The sequence below is a fragment of the Oryctolagus cuniculus genome, chromosome 4 (genome assembly GCF_051225735.1).
Source record: "Oryctolagus cuniculus isolate XC-2025 breed Fujian yellow rabbit chromosome 4, ASM5122573v1, whole genome shotgun sequence".
In the NCBI taxonomy this organism is placed as follows: Eukaryota; Metazoa; Chordata; class Mammalia; order Lagomorpha; family Leporidae; genus Oryctolagus; species Oryctolagus cuniculus.
The window spans coordinates 143063532-143079940 of NC_142870.1; the positions used below are offsets into that span (position 1 = coordinate 143063532).

General features: G+C 38.7%; 1 protein-coding gene across 3 annotated transcripts in view; it reads left to right on the forward strand.

Annotated features, from left to right (window-relative positions):
• Positions 1-16409, forward strand: part of PIK3CB (phosphatidylinositol-4,5-bisphosphate 3-kinase catalytic subunit beta) — a 173854-nt gene that overhangs the window by 100136 nt on the left and 57309 nt on the right. For all 3 annotated transcript variants that reach the window (XM_051818647.3, XM_051818646.3, XM_089331163.1), the window contains 2 exons: positions 12910-13161; positions 15212-15308. In XM_051818647.3, coding sequence (XP_051674607.1) covers positions 12910-13161; positions 15212-15308 — 349 coding nt within the window. The remainder of the gene's footprint in view (positions 1-12909; positions 13162-15211; positions 15309-16409) is intronic.

Consider the following 16409-nt stretch of genomic DNA (forward strand, 5'->3'; position numbering starts at 1 on the left):
AATTCACTGAATGTGATACGGGCCTGGTATCTTAACCTTTACTTCAAGTTCTTGCCCCCACAGAGATAAGAATTCAGAGACATGATACAGTATACAAATGAGGGCAGGACAAAGGGAGACATAAACAAGACTAGTGTCTGCAAACACTAGCTGATAGAATAAAAAAGGGAGAGAATGATCCAACATGGGAAGCGAGATACACAGCAGACCCATAGAATGGCAGGTGTCCTAAACAGCACTCTGGCCTCAGAATCAGCCCTTAAGGCACGCGGATCTGGCTGAAAAGCCCATGAGAGTATTACAGGCATGGAAAGCTGAAACACTCTGGCAAAAAAAAAAAAAAAAAAAAAAAAAAAACCTAAATGAAAGATCTCTGCGAGTGAGATCCCAGTGGAAAGAACAGGTCATCAAAGAAGGAGGTACCTTTCTCTGAAGGGAGGAGAGAATTTCCACTTTGACTATGACCTTGTCTGAATATGATCAGAGTTGGTGAACTCAAAAGGCTTCTATAGCCTTGGCAACTCATGACAAGAGCCTAGGGTGATTACTGATGCCATAAACAAGATTGTCAATTTGTTAAGTCAACAACAGGAGTCACTGTGCACTTATTCCTCATGTAGGATCTCTGTCCTTAATGTGCTGTACATTGTGATTTAATGCTATAACTAGTACTGAAACAGTATTTTTCACTTTGTGTTTCTATGTGGGTGCAAACTGTTGAAATCTTTACTTAATATATGCTAAACTGATCTTCTGTATATAAAGATAATTGAAAATGAATCTTGATGTGAATGGAAGGGGGGAGGGAGAGGGAAAGGGGAGGGTTGCGGGTGGGAGGGAAGTTATGGGGGGGGAAGCCATTGTAATCCATAAGCTGTACTTTGGAAATTTATATTCATTAAATAAAAGTTAAAAAAAAAATGAGGGCAGGATTTATCTAAAAGAGATAGTGAGAGTGAGAACATATATTCACACCCCACGGTGATTGGACCAGACAGTTGCTGGAAGGGAGAGAGCGAGAGAAGGCCACTGGGGAATCCCCAAGCATGGTCACAGTAAAAGAGGACCCTCTTCCCCATCATTTTGTGAAGTAGGTAATGGTGCCTTAATTCAGTAGACAAATAGAGTGGGATCTTAGCCTGTGTGAAGCTTTCTGGGATTCTTATAACCACTCTGTGGAGACATTGGTGCTTCCTGGGAAGGTAGGCATATCAGATTGACAGGTAAAAGCATAAAGTTATAAGGCAAGGCTGGCAAAGATTCCAGGTCACCTATTTCTATCTAATGCCCTGCCTAGTTTCCCCATATCAAATGGACTAAATAGCACAATGGAAATGTCAGTGAACTTAAAAATTACTCAAGCAATAAATTTTTTCCAGTTAGAACAGAGAAAATAATAATTGCGTGGAAAAACTTCATAGAAACTCAGGGACCCATGGAATAGTACTGAAAAGTCTAACATTTATGCCATCTGAATTTTAGAAGGAGTATAATTCAGGAAAACTATCTTTTTAAAAAATGACTTTTTTTAAAGTTTACATATCAGGGCCGTCGCTGTGGCATAGCCACTAAAGCTGCCGCCTGCAGTGCCGGCATCCCATATGGGCACTGATTCAAGTCCCAGGTGCTCTACTTCCAATCCAGCTCTCTGCTATGGCCTGGGAAAGCAGTAGAAGATGGACCAAGTCCCTGAGCCCTTGCACCCACGTGGGAAGACCCAGAGGAAACTCCTGACTCCTGGCTTTGGATTGGTGTTGCTCTGGCCATTGCAGCCAACTGGGGAGTGAACCAGCAGATGGAAGACCTCTCCCTCTGCCTCTCCTTCTCTCTCTGTGTAACTGACTTTCAAATAAATAAATAAATCTTTTAAAAAGTATGTATTTATTTGAAAGAAAGTTACAGAGAGGCAGAAGCAAGAAGAAAGAGATCTTCCATCCACTGGTTCACTCCCCAGATGGCCTTAATGGCTGGAGCTGAGCAGATCCAAAGCCAAGAGCCAGGAGTTTCTTTCAGGTCTTCCATACAGGTGCAAGGGCCCAAGCACTTGGGCCATTTTCTGCTGCTTTCTCAGGCCACAACAGAGAGCTGGGTTGGAAGTAGAGCAGCCAGGTCCTGAACCGGCACCCATATGGGATTTTGGCACTATAGGCAGTGGCTTTACCTGCTATGCCACAGCGCTGGCCCCTATATATTTATCTTTCTATCTATGCATATGTAGATGTGGAAAGAGATATCAGAAGAAAATTGCATCTTAATCTTTTTGTCTCCCTGTATCAGGGCCTGAAACAATAAATATTTGTGCAATGAATTGACACATTTATAAAAAGATTTATTTATTTTTTAAAGGTCTTAAAAGATTGATTTATTTTTATTTGTCTTAAAAGATTTGAAAAGCAGAGCATCAGAGAGGGGTAGGGGTGGGGAGAGAGGACATCCACTGGTTCACATCCAGGACTGGGCCAAGCCAAAGCCAGGAGCCAGTAACTCCATCCTAGGCTCCTACATGGTTAACAGGATCCCAAGCATGTGAGCCATCTTCAGCTGCCTTCCCAGATGCATGAAGACAAGCTGGATCAGAAGCAGAGCAGTAGGCACTCGAACCAGCATTCCAATATGGGATGCTGATATTTCAAACAGCAGCTTAACCTGCTGTACCACAGTGTTGGCTCCAGTTAATCCATTTTTACTGTAAACATTTCTAACATCTTCGAAATCCTTAGTTAAAGGTCACACAGAATTCCACTAATAATCCAGAATAAATCTACCCCTTTATAAGTTGTAATATAAGAACAAAATAATAAGATATAATACTAAATAATCTGTCCTCAATTCCTGGCACAGACATCTTTAAAACCCTTATGATTTCTTAAATGATAGGAGCATCTCATATTATAAGATTTTATCTAATCCCCAGTTCCTTTCACAAGAGCGTCTAAAGCTCACGGAAATCTGGGTAGTTACAGCAGTGGGCTTTCTTATATATTAATGAGAAATTCATGCCTGAAAGCCCCTTCCAGGATTGGGACTGTTTGCTAGAGATACCAACCATGTGAATAGAAGATTGGAACTTTGATCCCTACCCGTAATTTATGGAGTGAGAGAGGCTAGAAATTGACTTAAACATTAAGACCAATGATTTAATGAACTACATCAACTTAATGGAACCTCCATCAAAATCCTAATCAATGGTGTTAGAAGGGCTGTATCACATGCTGACAAGATGGCGTACCCCAGTTCTATGAGACAGAAGTACAGGGCTTAGGACCCTTCTGGACTTTTCCTGTGTACCTTTTTTATCTAGCTATTCATTTATATCCCTTGAAACATCCTTTATAATAAACTGGTTAATGTGTTTCTTGAGTCTTGTGAGCCATTGGAGTAAATTGTTGAACTTGAGGAGGGTGCTGTAGGCAGATTGAGTGCTGTAGATTGAGCGGAAGTACAAGTGACAAAGTGGAACATGGCAGTTGTCATCTGAAGTGAGGACAGTTTTATGGAACTAAAAACCTACATACGTTACTCCATGTAGTGTCAGAGTTGAATGGTAAGACACCTAACTAGTGTCAGGAGAGTTGGAGAATTGTTTAATGTGGGGGAAACCTCATATAAATGATATCTAACATATGTGTCTATAGGAGAAGCAATTTTTCCCTTTTACAAATGATGCGAAGTGATACTACTTCATGAAAATGTGAGAATTCAGCCTGTTCATGTTACTACTGATCTCTTTTTTGTATCTAATACCTAAAGGCAAAAATGTAGTGGATTTTGACCATATTGTGGAACAAGAAGGAAATTAAAGTGTTGATGTTGTGAAAAAAAAATTCCTATCTTGTCCAACACAGAACATATTTAATTGGTGAGTACAGGAATGCAGTCTGTTGGCTTGGTACCTCCCACTGTAGCACAGTGACAGGTCCTTTGCATGACAAAGCCTGACTTCTGCTCTCCTAATGTTTTCCTTAGGCTTATGAAAAAATTGTCTTTTTGGAAGTTCACAAAAGTTGAATTAAAAAAATGAGACTGCGTGAAGCTTGAAAGTACTTTAAAGTTCTTTCTTTACTTTTTAGAAGACTAAAGATGCAGACAAAGGATATAGAACAATTTTTACGAAATTACATGTGATAAAGCTTTAGAGAGTGAAATTTCTTTTTCCTCTTTTTTTCTTTTTTTTGAAACCAAAAACTTTTGTGTTTTTGACATGGGAGATTCCAAATTTAGAAACCAAAAATTTTATCATCTTATTTGAATAGTATATAATTTTGTTGACTCTTGTTATCGTTTATGAACTTTCATCATTTTAATGAATAAACCAGCAGAGTTTTCAGAGATCTTAATGACTTGGTGTTAAATAAATCACATTTTTTTTAAAAAAGATGTATTTATTTATTTGAAAGTCAGAGTTACACAGAGAGAGAGGAGAGGCAGAGAGAGAGGGAGAGAGAGGTCTTCTGTCTGCTGGTTCACTCCCCAGTTGGCCACAATGGCTAGAGCTGCACCGATCTGAAGCCAGGAGCCAGGAGTTTCTTCCAGGTCTCCCTTGTGGGAGCAGGGGCCCAGGGACTTGGGCCATCTTCTACTGCTTTCCCACGCCATAGCAGAGAACTGGAATTTTCTGCGTATTCTAAATTAAATTCCATATACAAAATGTGACAAATCATGTCTTGAAGTATAAGAATTAAATAGCAGAGGCAGTGCTGTGGTGTAGCTGGTAAAGCTGCCACCTGCACTTTTGGAATCCCATATAGAGGCCAGTTCAAGCCCTGGCTGCTCCACTTCCGATCCAGAAAGAGTCATTCTGTGAGAGACCAAACCAATTCAATCTAGGTATTTTATATATACTGTGTCATGGATTACTTTATCGTTAATTGGATGATAACATTTGGACTTCCCAAGGAAATAAATATAGTACGTTTTTGAGGAAATTCTGTATATATATTTTTACTCAAAACTGGGTTTGGGGTAGGATTAGGCAGCATTTTATTGTATCTGTTTAAGATCAAATATATACTCATAGGAGATTAATGTATATATATTTTGATCATCATGTGAGCCTAGAGTAGGGTTAAAATCATCTTTTGCATTTCATGGAGAGTGTGATGTGTCAACTGCCTGTGAAATACCCTGCATTTTTTCAAGATGAAAACTATTTTTCAATCCTTTCCTACTCATTCTGTACCTCCTAGCCCCTGTAACTTCACTGCTTAGTAACAGTGGTGTATGTCTAATCAGTAAGTCTTGGATTCTGATTTTTATATTAGGTATATAACTTGTTCTCTCATGTAACTTACTTTCCTTGTAAATAGCAATGAAACAGTATGTTATTGTTCTCACGTTTTGTAATTTCTAAATAGATTGACAGGATACATCTTATGACACTTTGTCATCTGCAAGTAATAGAAAATCTGACCAAACAAGTAATATAAGTAGGGCTTTTTAAAAGATTTTATTTATACTGTTTGAAAGGCAAAGTGACAGTGGGAGAGACAGAGACAGAAAGAGATCATCCATCCAATGATTCACTCTAAAAATGGCCATAAGAGAGTAAGCAGCAATTGGTTTGAGAAATGAAGAAAAAAAGCAAGAAACAGTTTTTGCAGTGATAATATAGTTATCGTACATTTGAAATTGATCAGGCATGGTGCTGGTTTGCCCCAAAATAGAGAAAAAGCAGGTGACTAGGTTTAACCAGAGTTTGAACTTAAAGCTAAGTGTGACAGAAGAAAAGATAGGTGCTTGGAGAGCTTTGGTGAGAGAAAATGGCAGACAAAGCTGATAAAGAAGTGAAAAGTGGTGCTGGTTGATGATAGATTTTAATGAGTGTAAGTTTTCTTGTTTGATTGTTGGGTGAGTTGGAAGGGAGGTTAAGTGGAAGATAATATGTAAGAATTAATGATTTTGAGGGCTAGACTGTGATGAAATCAAATTCAGGGTGTTAATTGTGCAGCCAACAGGGAGAGGAAGTATCTACTGGCGATCCTGAGGTGAGAGAACTCAGAAGTCAAATGACTGATTCAGAGGTGTGGACCCTGCCTCAACACCACTTAGTGATTTTTCTCTTCTTTATTCATAGATTAGAAAGCAGTTATTGGCATCTTCCTTAGAAGAAGTTGAAAAACTATACCCCCTTTGCTTATGATGCTTATGATCCCAAGTATTTTTCTGTATCTTAGCTTCTGTTAGTTTCATGTGCTACATACACAATTTGAAGGCCAACTAATATTCAGTGGCCCCAACTCATTCTCTTCCCCTTTTGACTTTCTTCTTATATTTGGTAAAGCTGCTAGAATTGTCCCAATCCCTTACCTTTCTAATCAGTAAATCTCAACCTTTTTATCACACCTCATTAATCTCCTATTTTCAGTTCTTAAGTAGTGGGGGAGGTAGGCATTTCCTTTTCCTTCTCTGCCTGTCAAACTCTTTTTAAGGTCTTATTTTGTACAACAGTGCTGGACTCTTTCCTAAACTTTACTCTGATAATTTTTTAAGAAGATTTTTTTTAATTTGAAAGTCCAAATTACACAAATAGGGAGGGAGAGAGGGAGAGATCGATCTTCTATTCATTGGTTCACTCCTTGAATGATTCCAGTGCCTGGAGCTGGACCAGGCTGAAGCCAGGAGCCAGTAGCTTTATACGGATCTCCCATGTGGGTGTAGGGCCCCAAGCTCTTGGGCCATTTTGCACAGCCTTCCCAAGTGCATTTGTAGGGAGCTGGATCAGAAGTGCAGCAGCCATGTCTCAAACTGGCACTTATATGGCCTGCTGGCATCATAGCTTTACCTACTATACCACAACACCAGCCTCCTTCTGATAAATTTAAACTCCCATGCATTGGGTGATTCTCAACTGATGCATAATCTTTCTGAACTAAATTAGGAAAGGAAAACCTATGAATGCCAGATGGAAACAGGAACAGTTCTCTGTTGTTTCTTCCTGCTTTCTGAACATGATTTTACTGATATTAAATACCATTTATTGGGGGGCTGACATTGTGGCATTGTAGGTAAAGCTGATGCCTGTGATGCCAGCATCCCATGGGTGCACCAATTTGTGTCCCAGCTGCTCTACTTCCAGTCCAGCTCCCTGCTAATGGCCTGGGAAAAGCAGCAGAAAATGCCCAAAGTGTTTGGGTCCCTTCCACCACCGTGGGAGACCCAGATGAAACTCCTGGCTTTGGCCTGGTCCAGTGCTGGCTGGTAGCTAGATCTTTTGTAAAAATGCCATTTATTGTAATCTTAAGCACAATTGACCAGCCAATGTGTTTTATTTCTTTTTTTTTTTTTTAAGATTTATGTATTTATTTGAAAGTACACAGAAGGAGAGGCAGAGAGAGAGAGAGAGAAAGGTCTTCCATCCACTGGTTCACTCCCCAATTGGCCACAATGGCCAGAGCTGTGCTGATCCAAAGCCAGGAGCCAGGAGTTTCCTCCAGGTCTCCCACGTGGGTGCAGGGGCCCAAGGACTTGGGCCATCCTCCACTGCTTTCCCAGGCCATAGCAGAGAGCTGGATTGGAAGTGGAGCAGCTGGGACTAGAACCAGCACTCATATGGGATGCTGGCACTTCAGGCCAGGGTCTTAACCCGTTGCGCCACAGCACCAGCCCCAATGTGTTTTATTTCAATGAAGCTTCACAACAACTCTGAGATAGGTTCAGTTATTATCCTTTGTGGGGAGCAACTGGGAGCAACTCGGACTAGACTAAGTTACTGGAATTAAGACTTATTCTATGCATCTGCTTTCCCACAATATGGCGCTGAGAAGGGAAACAGCTTCTACACAGCTGCCTCCAGTTCAACCAATAAACTGTGGGACCTGCTCCTGATTGGAGGAGAGCAGCGTTCTCAGCGTGTGGGTAGCAGAGTTGGGATTGGTGGAAGAGGACTATAAAGGAGGAGAGAGACGGCATGCACTAGGAACATCTAAGGGGAACATCTAAGGGGAACACCTGTGCAGCCCCCGAGAGAGCCGGCCGGCGGAGTGCCGCTCCCCTGCGGAAGTGGGGAATGTGGCCAGGGGGAACCGCCCTTCCACGGAGGTGGAAGGGACAGTAGCCAACCCGGGGAGGGCCGAGCAGACGAAAGAACAGCGCAGGGTTTAGTGTCGTTCCTCCATGAAGAGGGGGAGCGACAATCCTTATTTTCTTTTCTTTCACTTATTTAGCTCTAAATGTCTTTATTTCACCTTTATTCTCTTTTTTAAAATTAGTTAACAAATTTTTGTTTAACATGTAATGCTTGTGCATTTTATGGGGTACAGTACAATATATCAATACAAATGCTGTATAAACTAGTAAAACCACAACTTGTCTTCCCATTTTCTTGTAATTTTTTGTGTATTTGGAACCTTCCAGCTTCTTGCTTTCAGTTCTTTGTAGTATATAATACAGTTCAACTATAGTTGAACTATAGAGTTGTCAACTATAGTGACCCACTGTGCTGTGGAACACTAGGACAGTGATTCCCCTTTCAAGATAGTGTCTCACTGTTGCAGCGTGTGCTCTTGGGGCTGTTGAAGGGAGAAGCTATGTGAAGTCCTTCTCTGATACAAAGCTGCTGTGTATGTTCCAGGTAGCTCTCTTTGCTGAGCTCCAAGCCGGTGATGACTGAAGTTGCCGGTGTGCAGCATCCCTGGAGCTTGGTTCTGCTGGTGCTCTACCATGTACCCCTGGCCCTGCAATGGGGACTCCTCCTACCTGTGGGGCTGGGGTTGAGGTTGCCAGCATGCTTTGTTTTTTTGCTATGTGCCCATCCCAGGTCTTTGTGTCCTGTGGAGTTCCTGTGTCTCCTTTGCTGAGTTCCAGTGTTGTCTCTTGAGGCACACACTCATAATGCAGTTATTTACTTATTACTTGGGTTCTTCTCTGTGGAGGAGACTAATCAGCCATCATCAGCATTTGTGATCTTCATTTAAACAGAGAGAGAGAGAGAGAGAGAGAGGTACACCTATTAAAGTGAGAGAGAGAGACACACACACACACCTAATAAAGCGATGCTGCCCCAAATCCTAACACTTGAAAGTGATAGAACTAGGGTATAATAAAATTGAGTTTATCTGAGAAAGCAGTGTTCTTAGAGAGCTGACTCTGTCAATTTTTGTGTTTTACAAAGTTGTTTGGGAGTTTATTTGTGAGTTTAGTTTAAATGAATGGATCAATATTGAGTATATGTCGTGCAAGCATTTTATTCATGTGATTAAAGCTGTGAAATAGATCATTTCTTCATTGGAAAGAGTTCTGTAAAGATGATACAAACTTTGATGATGGGGCTGATTCTTAATTGCTTAGGAGAAAAAATTTTTTAGATCAAGTATAAAAATGAGAAATGAAATGTTAATATTTCTTCTCTTGTTCCTATTCTATCTAGTTATCTGTCTTCATTGTTAAAATACTAGTAGGGTTGCCATTTTCTTGTAATTTGATACTTTGAGTACAGCTTTCAAGGTAAGTATAAATATTTTCTAGGAATGTGGTTATATAAATCTTCATAATTTTCCTTGGTTTATAATTTTTACAAACCAAAAATGAAAGATGTGGGATGATACAAGCATAAAACTGGCTATTTAAGGACAGGGAGAAAAACCTGAATGGTTGTTTTTAAAAGTAGTGTCAAAAATAATTTCTATTTTCATTTACATGCTTATTAAATCTAAAGAGTTTTATATTGAGTGTAGACATTTTGGTGTTTTATTTGTATATAGGATCTTTTTTTTTTTAAGATTTTATTTATTTTATTTGAGAGTTGTTACAGACAGTGAGAGGGAAAGACACTTCCATTAGTTCACTCCCCAAATGGCCGCAACGGCCAGAGCTGCGCTGATCCAAAGCCAGGAGCCAGGAGCTTCCTCTGGGTCTCCCATGTGGGTGCAGGGGTCCAAGGATTTGGGCCATCTTCCACTGCTTTCCTAGGCCACAGCAGAGAGCTAGATGGGAAGAGGAGCAGCCGGGACTAGAACCGGTTCCCATATGGGATTAACCTACTGCACCATGGTGCCAGCCCCTGTATATAGGATCTTAAAATTAAACTATCTAGCCGTTTTATGATACTTTTTGACATTTTTCAAATATTTAATATATGAAATAAAACCACAAGTCTTTTAAGGGTACAGAAAGTCACCAATATTCCTGCAGTCCTACTGCAAACTGCCTTTATTTTCATCTTCATAGTCACCATGTGACCATGGCTTTTAATAGTGTTATGTGTTACATAGTTTTTTTAAAATTTTATTTTAAGATATATTTATTTATTTGAAAGGAAGAGTTAGAGATCTTGTGTTTACTGGTTCACTCCCCTGCAATGGCTGGGGCGGGCCAGGTTGAAGCCAGTAGCCTAGAATTCTGAGTCTCCCACATCGGTAACAGGAGCCCAGGTAACTACTTGGGCCATCTTCTATTTGCCTTCCTAGGTGCATTAACAGGAGGCTGAATTGGAAAGGGAGCAGCTGACTCTGGAACCAGTGCCCATATGCCGTGTTGCAGAAGGTAGCCCAATCTGCTGCACCACAATGCTGACCACTCAGTTTTTCATTTAAGATTACATCATAAATCTGTTTTGCCATTGTATAAACATGATGGAGTGAAAGTAAAAAACATAAAGGTGTCTAAGTGGATGCTGGTTTTGTTGTCATGGTGGTAGAAAATATAGGTGATTATGGTTAGTTAGCTTCTAAAGAAGATTTTCTTTTGAGTTTAATGTGAGAGAGACTTTCACAAGTTTATAGCATGCCGAAGTGGAAGATTTTTCCAATATAGAGGATCAAAGGAGCAAGGCATAAGTACTTGAGGGATTGGAGTAAAATGTGACAAGGGGATTGAATAGAAGAAATACTCTTATTTTTCTTGAATTTGAAGGGACTCAACTGGTATGTTAAGATATAAGTTCACAGTGGCTTGTGTATTTACTGTAAGTGTTTTCAGCAATGCCTTCTAACCCCTATTTAGTCTTTAATATGTTTCAGTAACCTGTATTCATGATAACCAACTTTGTTACTTTAGCTTAAAATTTTTTTAAGATTTATTTGTTTGAAAAACAGAGTGGTGGTGGTGCGATATTATAGTGTAATAGTTCTTCATAAGTTTTAAACTCATAAATGTAATATTATATATATATTTATAATTTTAAAATTGATCCTACTTTGTCAATATTTAGTTTTTTTATTTGATGTTTTCATATCTGTGAATGGATACTCTTTGTTATTTGTCCTCTTTTTCCAAAATTGACATTCATAAAAGCTTTCTAAAATTTATTTATTTGAAAAGGCAGAGACAAACAAAGAGGGAGATCTTCCATCTGGTATTCATTCCCTAAATGACCACAACAGCTGGGGATGGGCCAGGCTGTAGCCAGGACCTGGGAATTTCAGCTGAGTGTTCCATGTGCATGACAGGTACCCAGACACTTGGTCCATCATCTGCTGTCTCCCAGCATGTGCATTCCCAGGAAGCTGTATCAGAAGAGGAGGCAGGACTAGAAGCCAGGCTTCTGGTCCAAGCTGCAGCTTAATCTGCTGGCCACAACACCCAGCACTGATGGTGTTTTTAATTCTGCTTTTAGCACAGATTTTTAAATTGGAAATAATTAGGTCACAGCTTTTAAAACAAATATGCACACAAGACTGAGTATAATTTTCTGGGACATTTTATATATATGCCCTATATTACCCTGGACCTGTCCTTTACAGAAAATGTGAGACACATGTTGTAGGATAATTGTGTATTATGAATAGAATATCTCTAGTTGCTTATGACATAGAATGGCAAAAAATTCCTAAGTTATTTAGAAGTAGGGAGAAACCTTGGAGCCTCTAGATCCATTTTTTCCCATCCATACAGAAGAGTGACAAAAGTCCCACAGCAATGAAGTCCATGGGAGTAAGCATATGATAACAGTTTTATACTTCTTGTCTTGATTTCTTTAGACCTCTTTAATAAACTCTTGTGACCTCTGGCCTTTGGGCCAGTATTTTGGTGATTTTTGTAGCTTGTCTACTTAGTAAGGGAAAAGAGATTAAACTAACCAGTTTAATGAACAGTATACAGATTAATTACAGTCTGATGGTCTATGGCCAGATATACTTTCAAAAAGTTGTTGTGCTGCTTCTCCCAGTATAAAATTCTTCATTCTTCAAAATAGAGATGTTTTGGAACTGGTGTTGTGGCACAGCAGGTTAAGCTGTCTGCCTGTGATGCCAGTATCCCATATGAGCACAATTCAAGTCCTGGCTGCTCCACTTCTGATCCCACTCACTACTAATGCACCTAGGAAAACATCAGAGGATGGCCCAAGTGCTTGAGCCTCTGCCATCCACATGGGAGACCCAGATGGAGTTTCTGGCTTCTGGCTTCAGCCTGATCCAACCCTGGCTGTTGCAGCCACTGGGAGAGTGAACTAGTCGATGGAAGATCTCTCTATATGTCTTTCCCTCTCTTTTTGTAACTCTGCCTTTCAAATAAATAAAATAAATCTTTAAAAAAAAAATACAGATGGGGCTAGCACTGTGGCATGGCAGATTAAGTCATGGCCTGCAGCGCCAGCATCCCATATGTGCTGCAGTTCCAGTCCCAGCTACTTCACTTCCAATCCAGCTCCCTGCTGATGTGCTGGGGGAAACCATGGAGGATAGCCCAAGCCCTTGGGCCCCTGCACCCACCCATGTGGAAGACCTAGAAGAAGCTCCTGGCTCCTGGCTCCTGGCTTCAGATCAGCCCAGCTCCAGCCATTGTGGCCATTTGGGGAGTTAACCAGAGGATGGAAGATATCTCTCTCTCTCTCTCTCTCTCTCTCTCTCTCTCTCTCTCTCTCTAACTCTGCCTTTAAAATAAATAAATAAATCTTAAAAAAAAAAAAAGAACATAGAGCTGTTTCACTCTTGTGGTATTTATGATTCTGTTCTTTTGTCTTCTTCATTACAGGTTCATGTCAGAGCTGGTCTTTTTCACGGTACCGAGCTCCTGTGTAAAACCATCGTAAGCTCAGAGATATCGGGGAAAAATGATCACATTTGGAATGAACCATTGGAATTTGATATTAATACTTGTGACTTGCCAAGAATGGCTCGATTGTGTTTTGCTGTTTATGCAGTTTTAGATAAAGTGAAAACAAAGAAGTCAACTAAAACCATTAATCCCTCTAAATATCAGACCATCAGGAAAGCTGGAAAAGTGGTAATGACATAATAAATTCTGAAAATTGTTTTATGTAATAAGCTGATTTTAATACTGTTTGAAATAATTGATTAATGTAAGTTAAATTATGTCAGTTTGAACCCTCAGGACTAATTTCAGGAAGACAGCAAATGTCCATGTTTATGTTTTTCATTCATGTTTTTTTTTGGCAAATTTTAGTACATTTCTTACTGGAATTGTTTTATTACGAATGTACTTCTATTTTAAAGGCAATGTGACCACCATAGTCCCTTAGCTGAAAATTCAGATCCCAGATGTGTTTGAGAATTTTATGCATCTTAGTAGAAGTATATTAGATTTTACTTCATTCAGCACACCTTGTGGGATCCAACACATGTGTCATGAAATACCAATATTTGAAGTGAAATATATGAACATTCACCAAAAATCTAGCATATAAATTCTTTGATTGCCTTCATATCACCTCTGCCTGTGATTTGTTATCACATGAGATATGAATAAGCCTTCAGTTTTCAGAGCTGCTTGGATTTTGAAAATCATAGATATAAGATTATTGCCCTGTTGTCGTATTTTGATCTTCCATTTCATAATTTTAGTCAAGTGTTTTTCATTTTCTTCTTACCTTTTAAAAGTTTTCTTTGTTGGAATGGAGGACATGAATTTTAAGTGTTTTTAAAACTGCATTGCTTTATTTATACAAATTTAGGTGCTTTTATTCTAAACATGAGAATACAAGCTCTGATTATCACATTCTTCTAAAGTTGTTTTAGTGACAAAAAAGGCCTAAAAGGGTTAATTTCTTAGTTTTTTGTTTGTTTTGTATTGTTTTGTTTCTAATTTCTTTACTTGAGACACACACACACACAGACAGTGAGAAAGAATGTTCCCATCCTCTGGTTCACAATCCAAATGCTCACAATAGCTGAGGCTAGACCAGAGCTGAAGCTAGGAGATAGGAAGTCAGGCCGGGTTTTCTGTGTGGTGGGAAGAACTGCATTACTCAAAGCATCTTCTTTGGCTTCCAGGTTTTGAATTGGTAGGAAGCTGGAGTCAGGAGTTAGAACAATGACTCAAACCCTGGCACTTGTATATGGGACACAGGTGTCTTAACTGCTAGGCTAAACAACTGCCCCTCCTTACTGTTTTTTCCTTCCCTGATATGCAGACTTTTCTTTAAAGTATGTGAGTATTTATAAATTTTTGATACATTGGGATCAAGGTAATAGTCTGCTTAAATGTTTAAGTAGAAGTTCTACCATCGGAGAGTAGCTATGTTGTAGCAGATTGAGCTGCCTCTTGGAAAGCCCCCATCCCTTATCAAAGTGCCTGATTGTAGTCCCTGCTGCTCTTCTTCAGATCCAGCTTCCTGATAATGTGCACAGGAAGGCAGCACATGGTGGTCCAAGTACTTGGCTTCCTGCCATCGCCATAGGAGACCTAGATGACTTGAGTTCTGGACACCTGGCTTTGGCCTGGCCCAGGCCTTACTGTTGCAGACATTTAGGGAGTGAACGGAGAATCTCTGTTCCTTTTCCCTCCCAGCTTTCCTCCCCTTTGCCTCTTCTCTGTCATCCTACCTTTGTACTAAATAAATAAATTTTTTTAAAAAAGAAAAAGTCCTATAAGTTCAGTGCCTTCTTTTAGAGAAATACTGAAATACAGACATGTATTAAATTCTACAATGGAGACATTGCCTCCTCCTAAGTTAAAATTTATATATGCTGAAAGTATTAGAAATGTATATCCTGATATTATATCACACATATTTTTGTTGGATTATTTAAAGTCCTCATCATTTTCAAAGACTCTGTAGTAAATATTACACTTTATGGATATACTATTTTGTTGTGAGACTTTATTTGACCTCCAGGGTTTTCCTTTAACCGTTGTAAAGGCTTTGAACATTTTTCCACGTAAATTTTGTTTGCACTTTGGATGATTTTTTGAAAATCATATAGAATTTTAGAAATTTTGAGAACTAACATTACTGAAACAGTAAGAATAAGAACATACTCATTCCTTCAAGTTTTTCCTTAGCCTATTTATGGAATGGTATCTTTTTCAACAGCATTATCCTGTAGCCTGGGTAAATACGATGGTTTTTGACTTTAAAGGACAGTTGAGATCTGGAGACGTAATATTGCACAGCTGGTCTTCATTTCCTGGTAAGATTTACATCCTAATCCTTAGTATTAAAGAGTAACTTTTGTCCCGTGATCTAGTTAGTTTCTTTGTAACTCACCATTCTTCAAATTCCGTAAACAAACCACTGTTTTGTGTTATTTCAGGACATATTTACAGAAATTTTTTAATGTATCCATCAATAATTTGTTTTTGAGTATATTTCTTATTTCAATGACTGTAGCCTTGCTTTAAATGTTTTATAGGTTTTTTTATTTTTGAGATAAGTGGATCAATGTCTTCTTTATTAATCCTGATTTTGCCATCTTCACTTTAGGAAGAATAATCACTAAAATGAGATTAATGATATGAACATTTATTTTTTAATTGGCTTCTTCAGTAATCAAAATTTGAGTTAGTGAAGCATTAGTCACATAGCCATATTTTCAATTGCTACTCAAATATTCTCATTAAATGAGGTAAATTGTTTTAATTCTCATTTTTAGTAGCAAGGAAAGCAAAGCTCAGAATAAATTAGTCAATCTTACATAATTCACTCAAAGCAAGGTTTTAATAAAAGACTACTCAATCCTTACCTTTATTCCATACTATTTTCCCAAAAGTTAGAATTTTTAGTTTAAGCATTGTAATACAAAAATGGTTTTCTTCCTCATGTTTTCTTGGTTTATTAATGTGTTTCATAAAGTTTGAACTGACTTGAATTTTTAAATGATTTTGTTTATGAGAAACATTTGTAAATATTCATATATTAGTAATTGTTACCTGGATTTAATTTTGGATAGTCAGTTATTTACTGACATATTTGAGTTCCTCCTGCTTTATTATTTGTGTGTATGTATATTCTCCTATTCCTATTCTCACTTGATTAAATCCTTAATAATTTTCACTAAGCATGTTCTTTCTCAAATATAGAGCAGTATGTCTATTTGACACAATTCTTATAAGAACTTGTGTTTTCATAATGGAGTGAAAATTGTACATTTCAGCACTGTACTTCCTTGACATTTTAGTTTTTCCATTCACAAATGTTCTCCAGAATTACCAAGCAACCTGACTGCTAATTTTAGTAAATATGATGATTTTTGGTGGTATTGACTTGGCTTACTTTGAATTTGACTTCATCT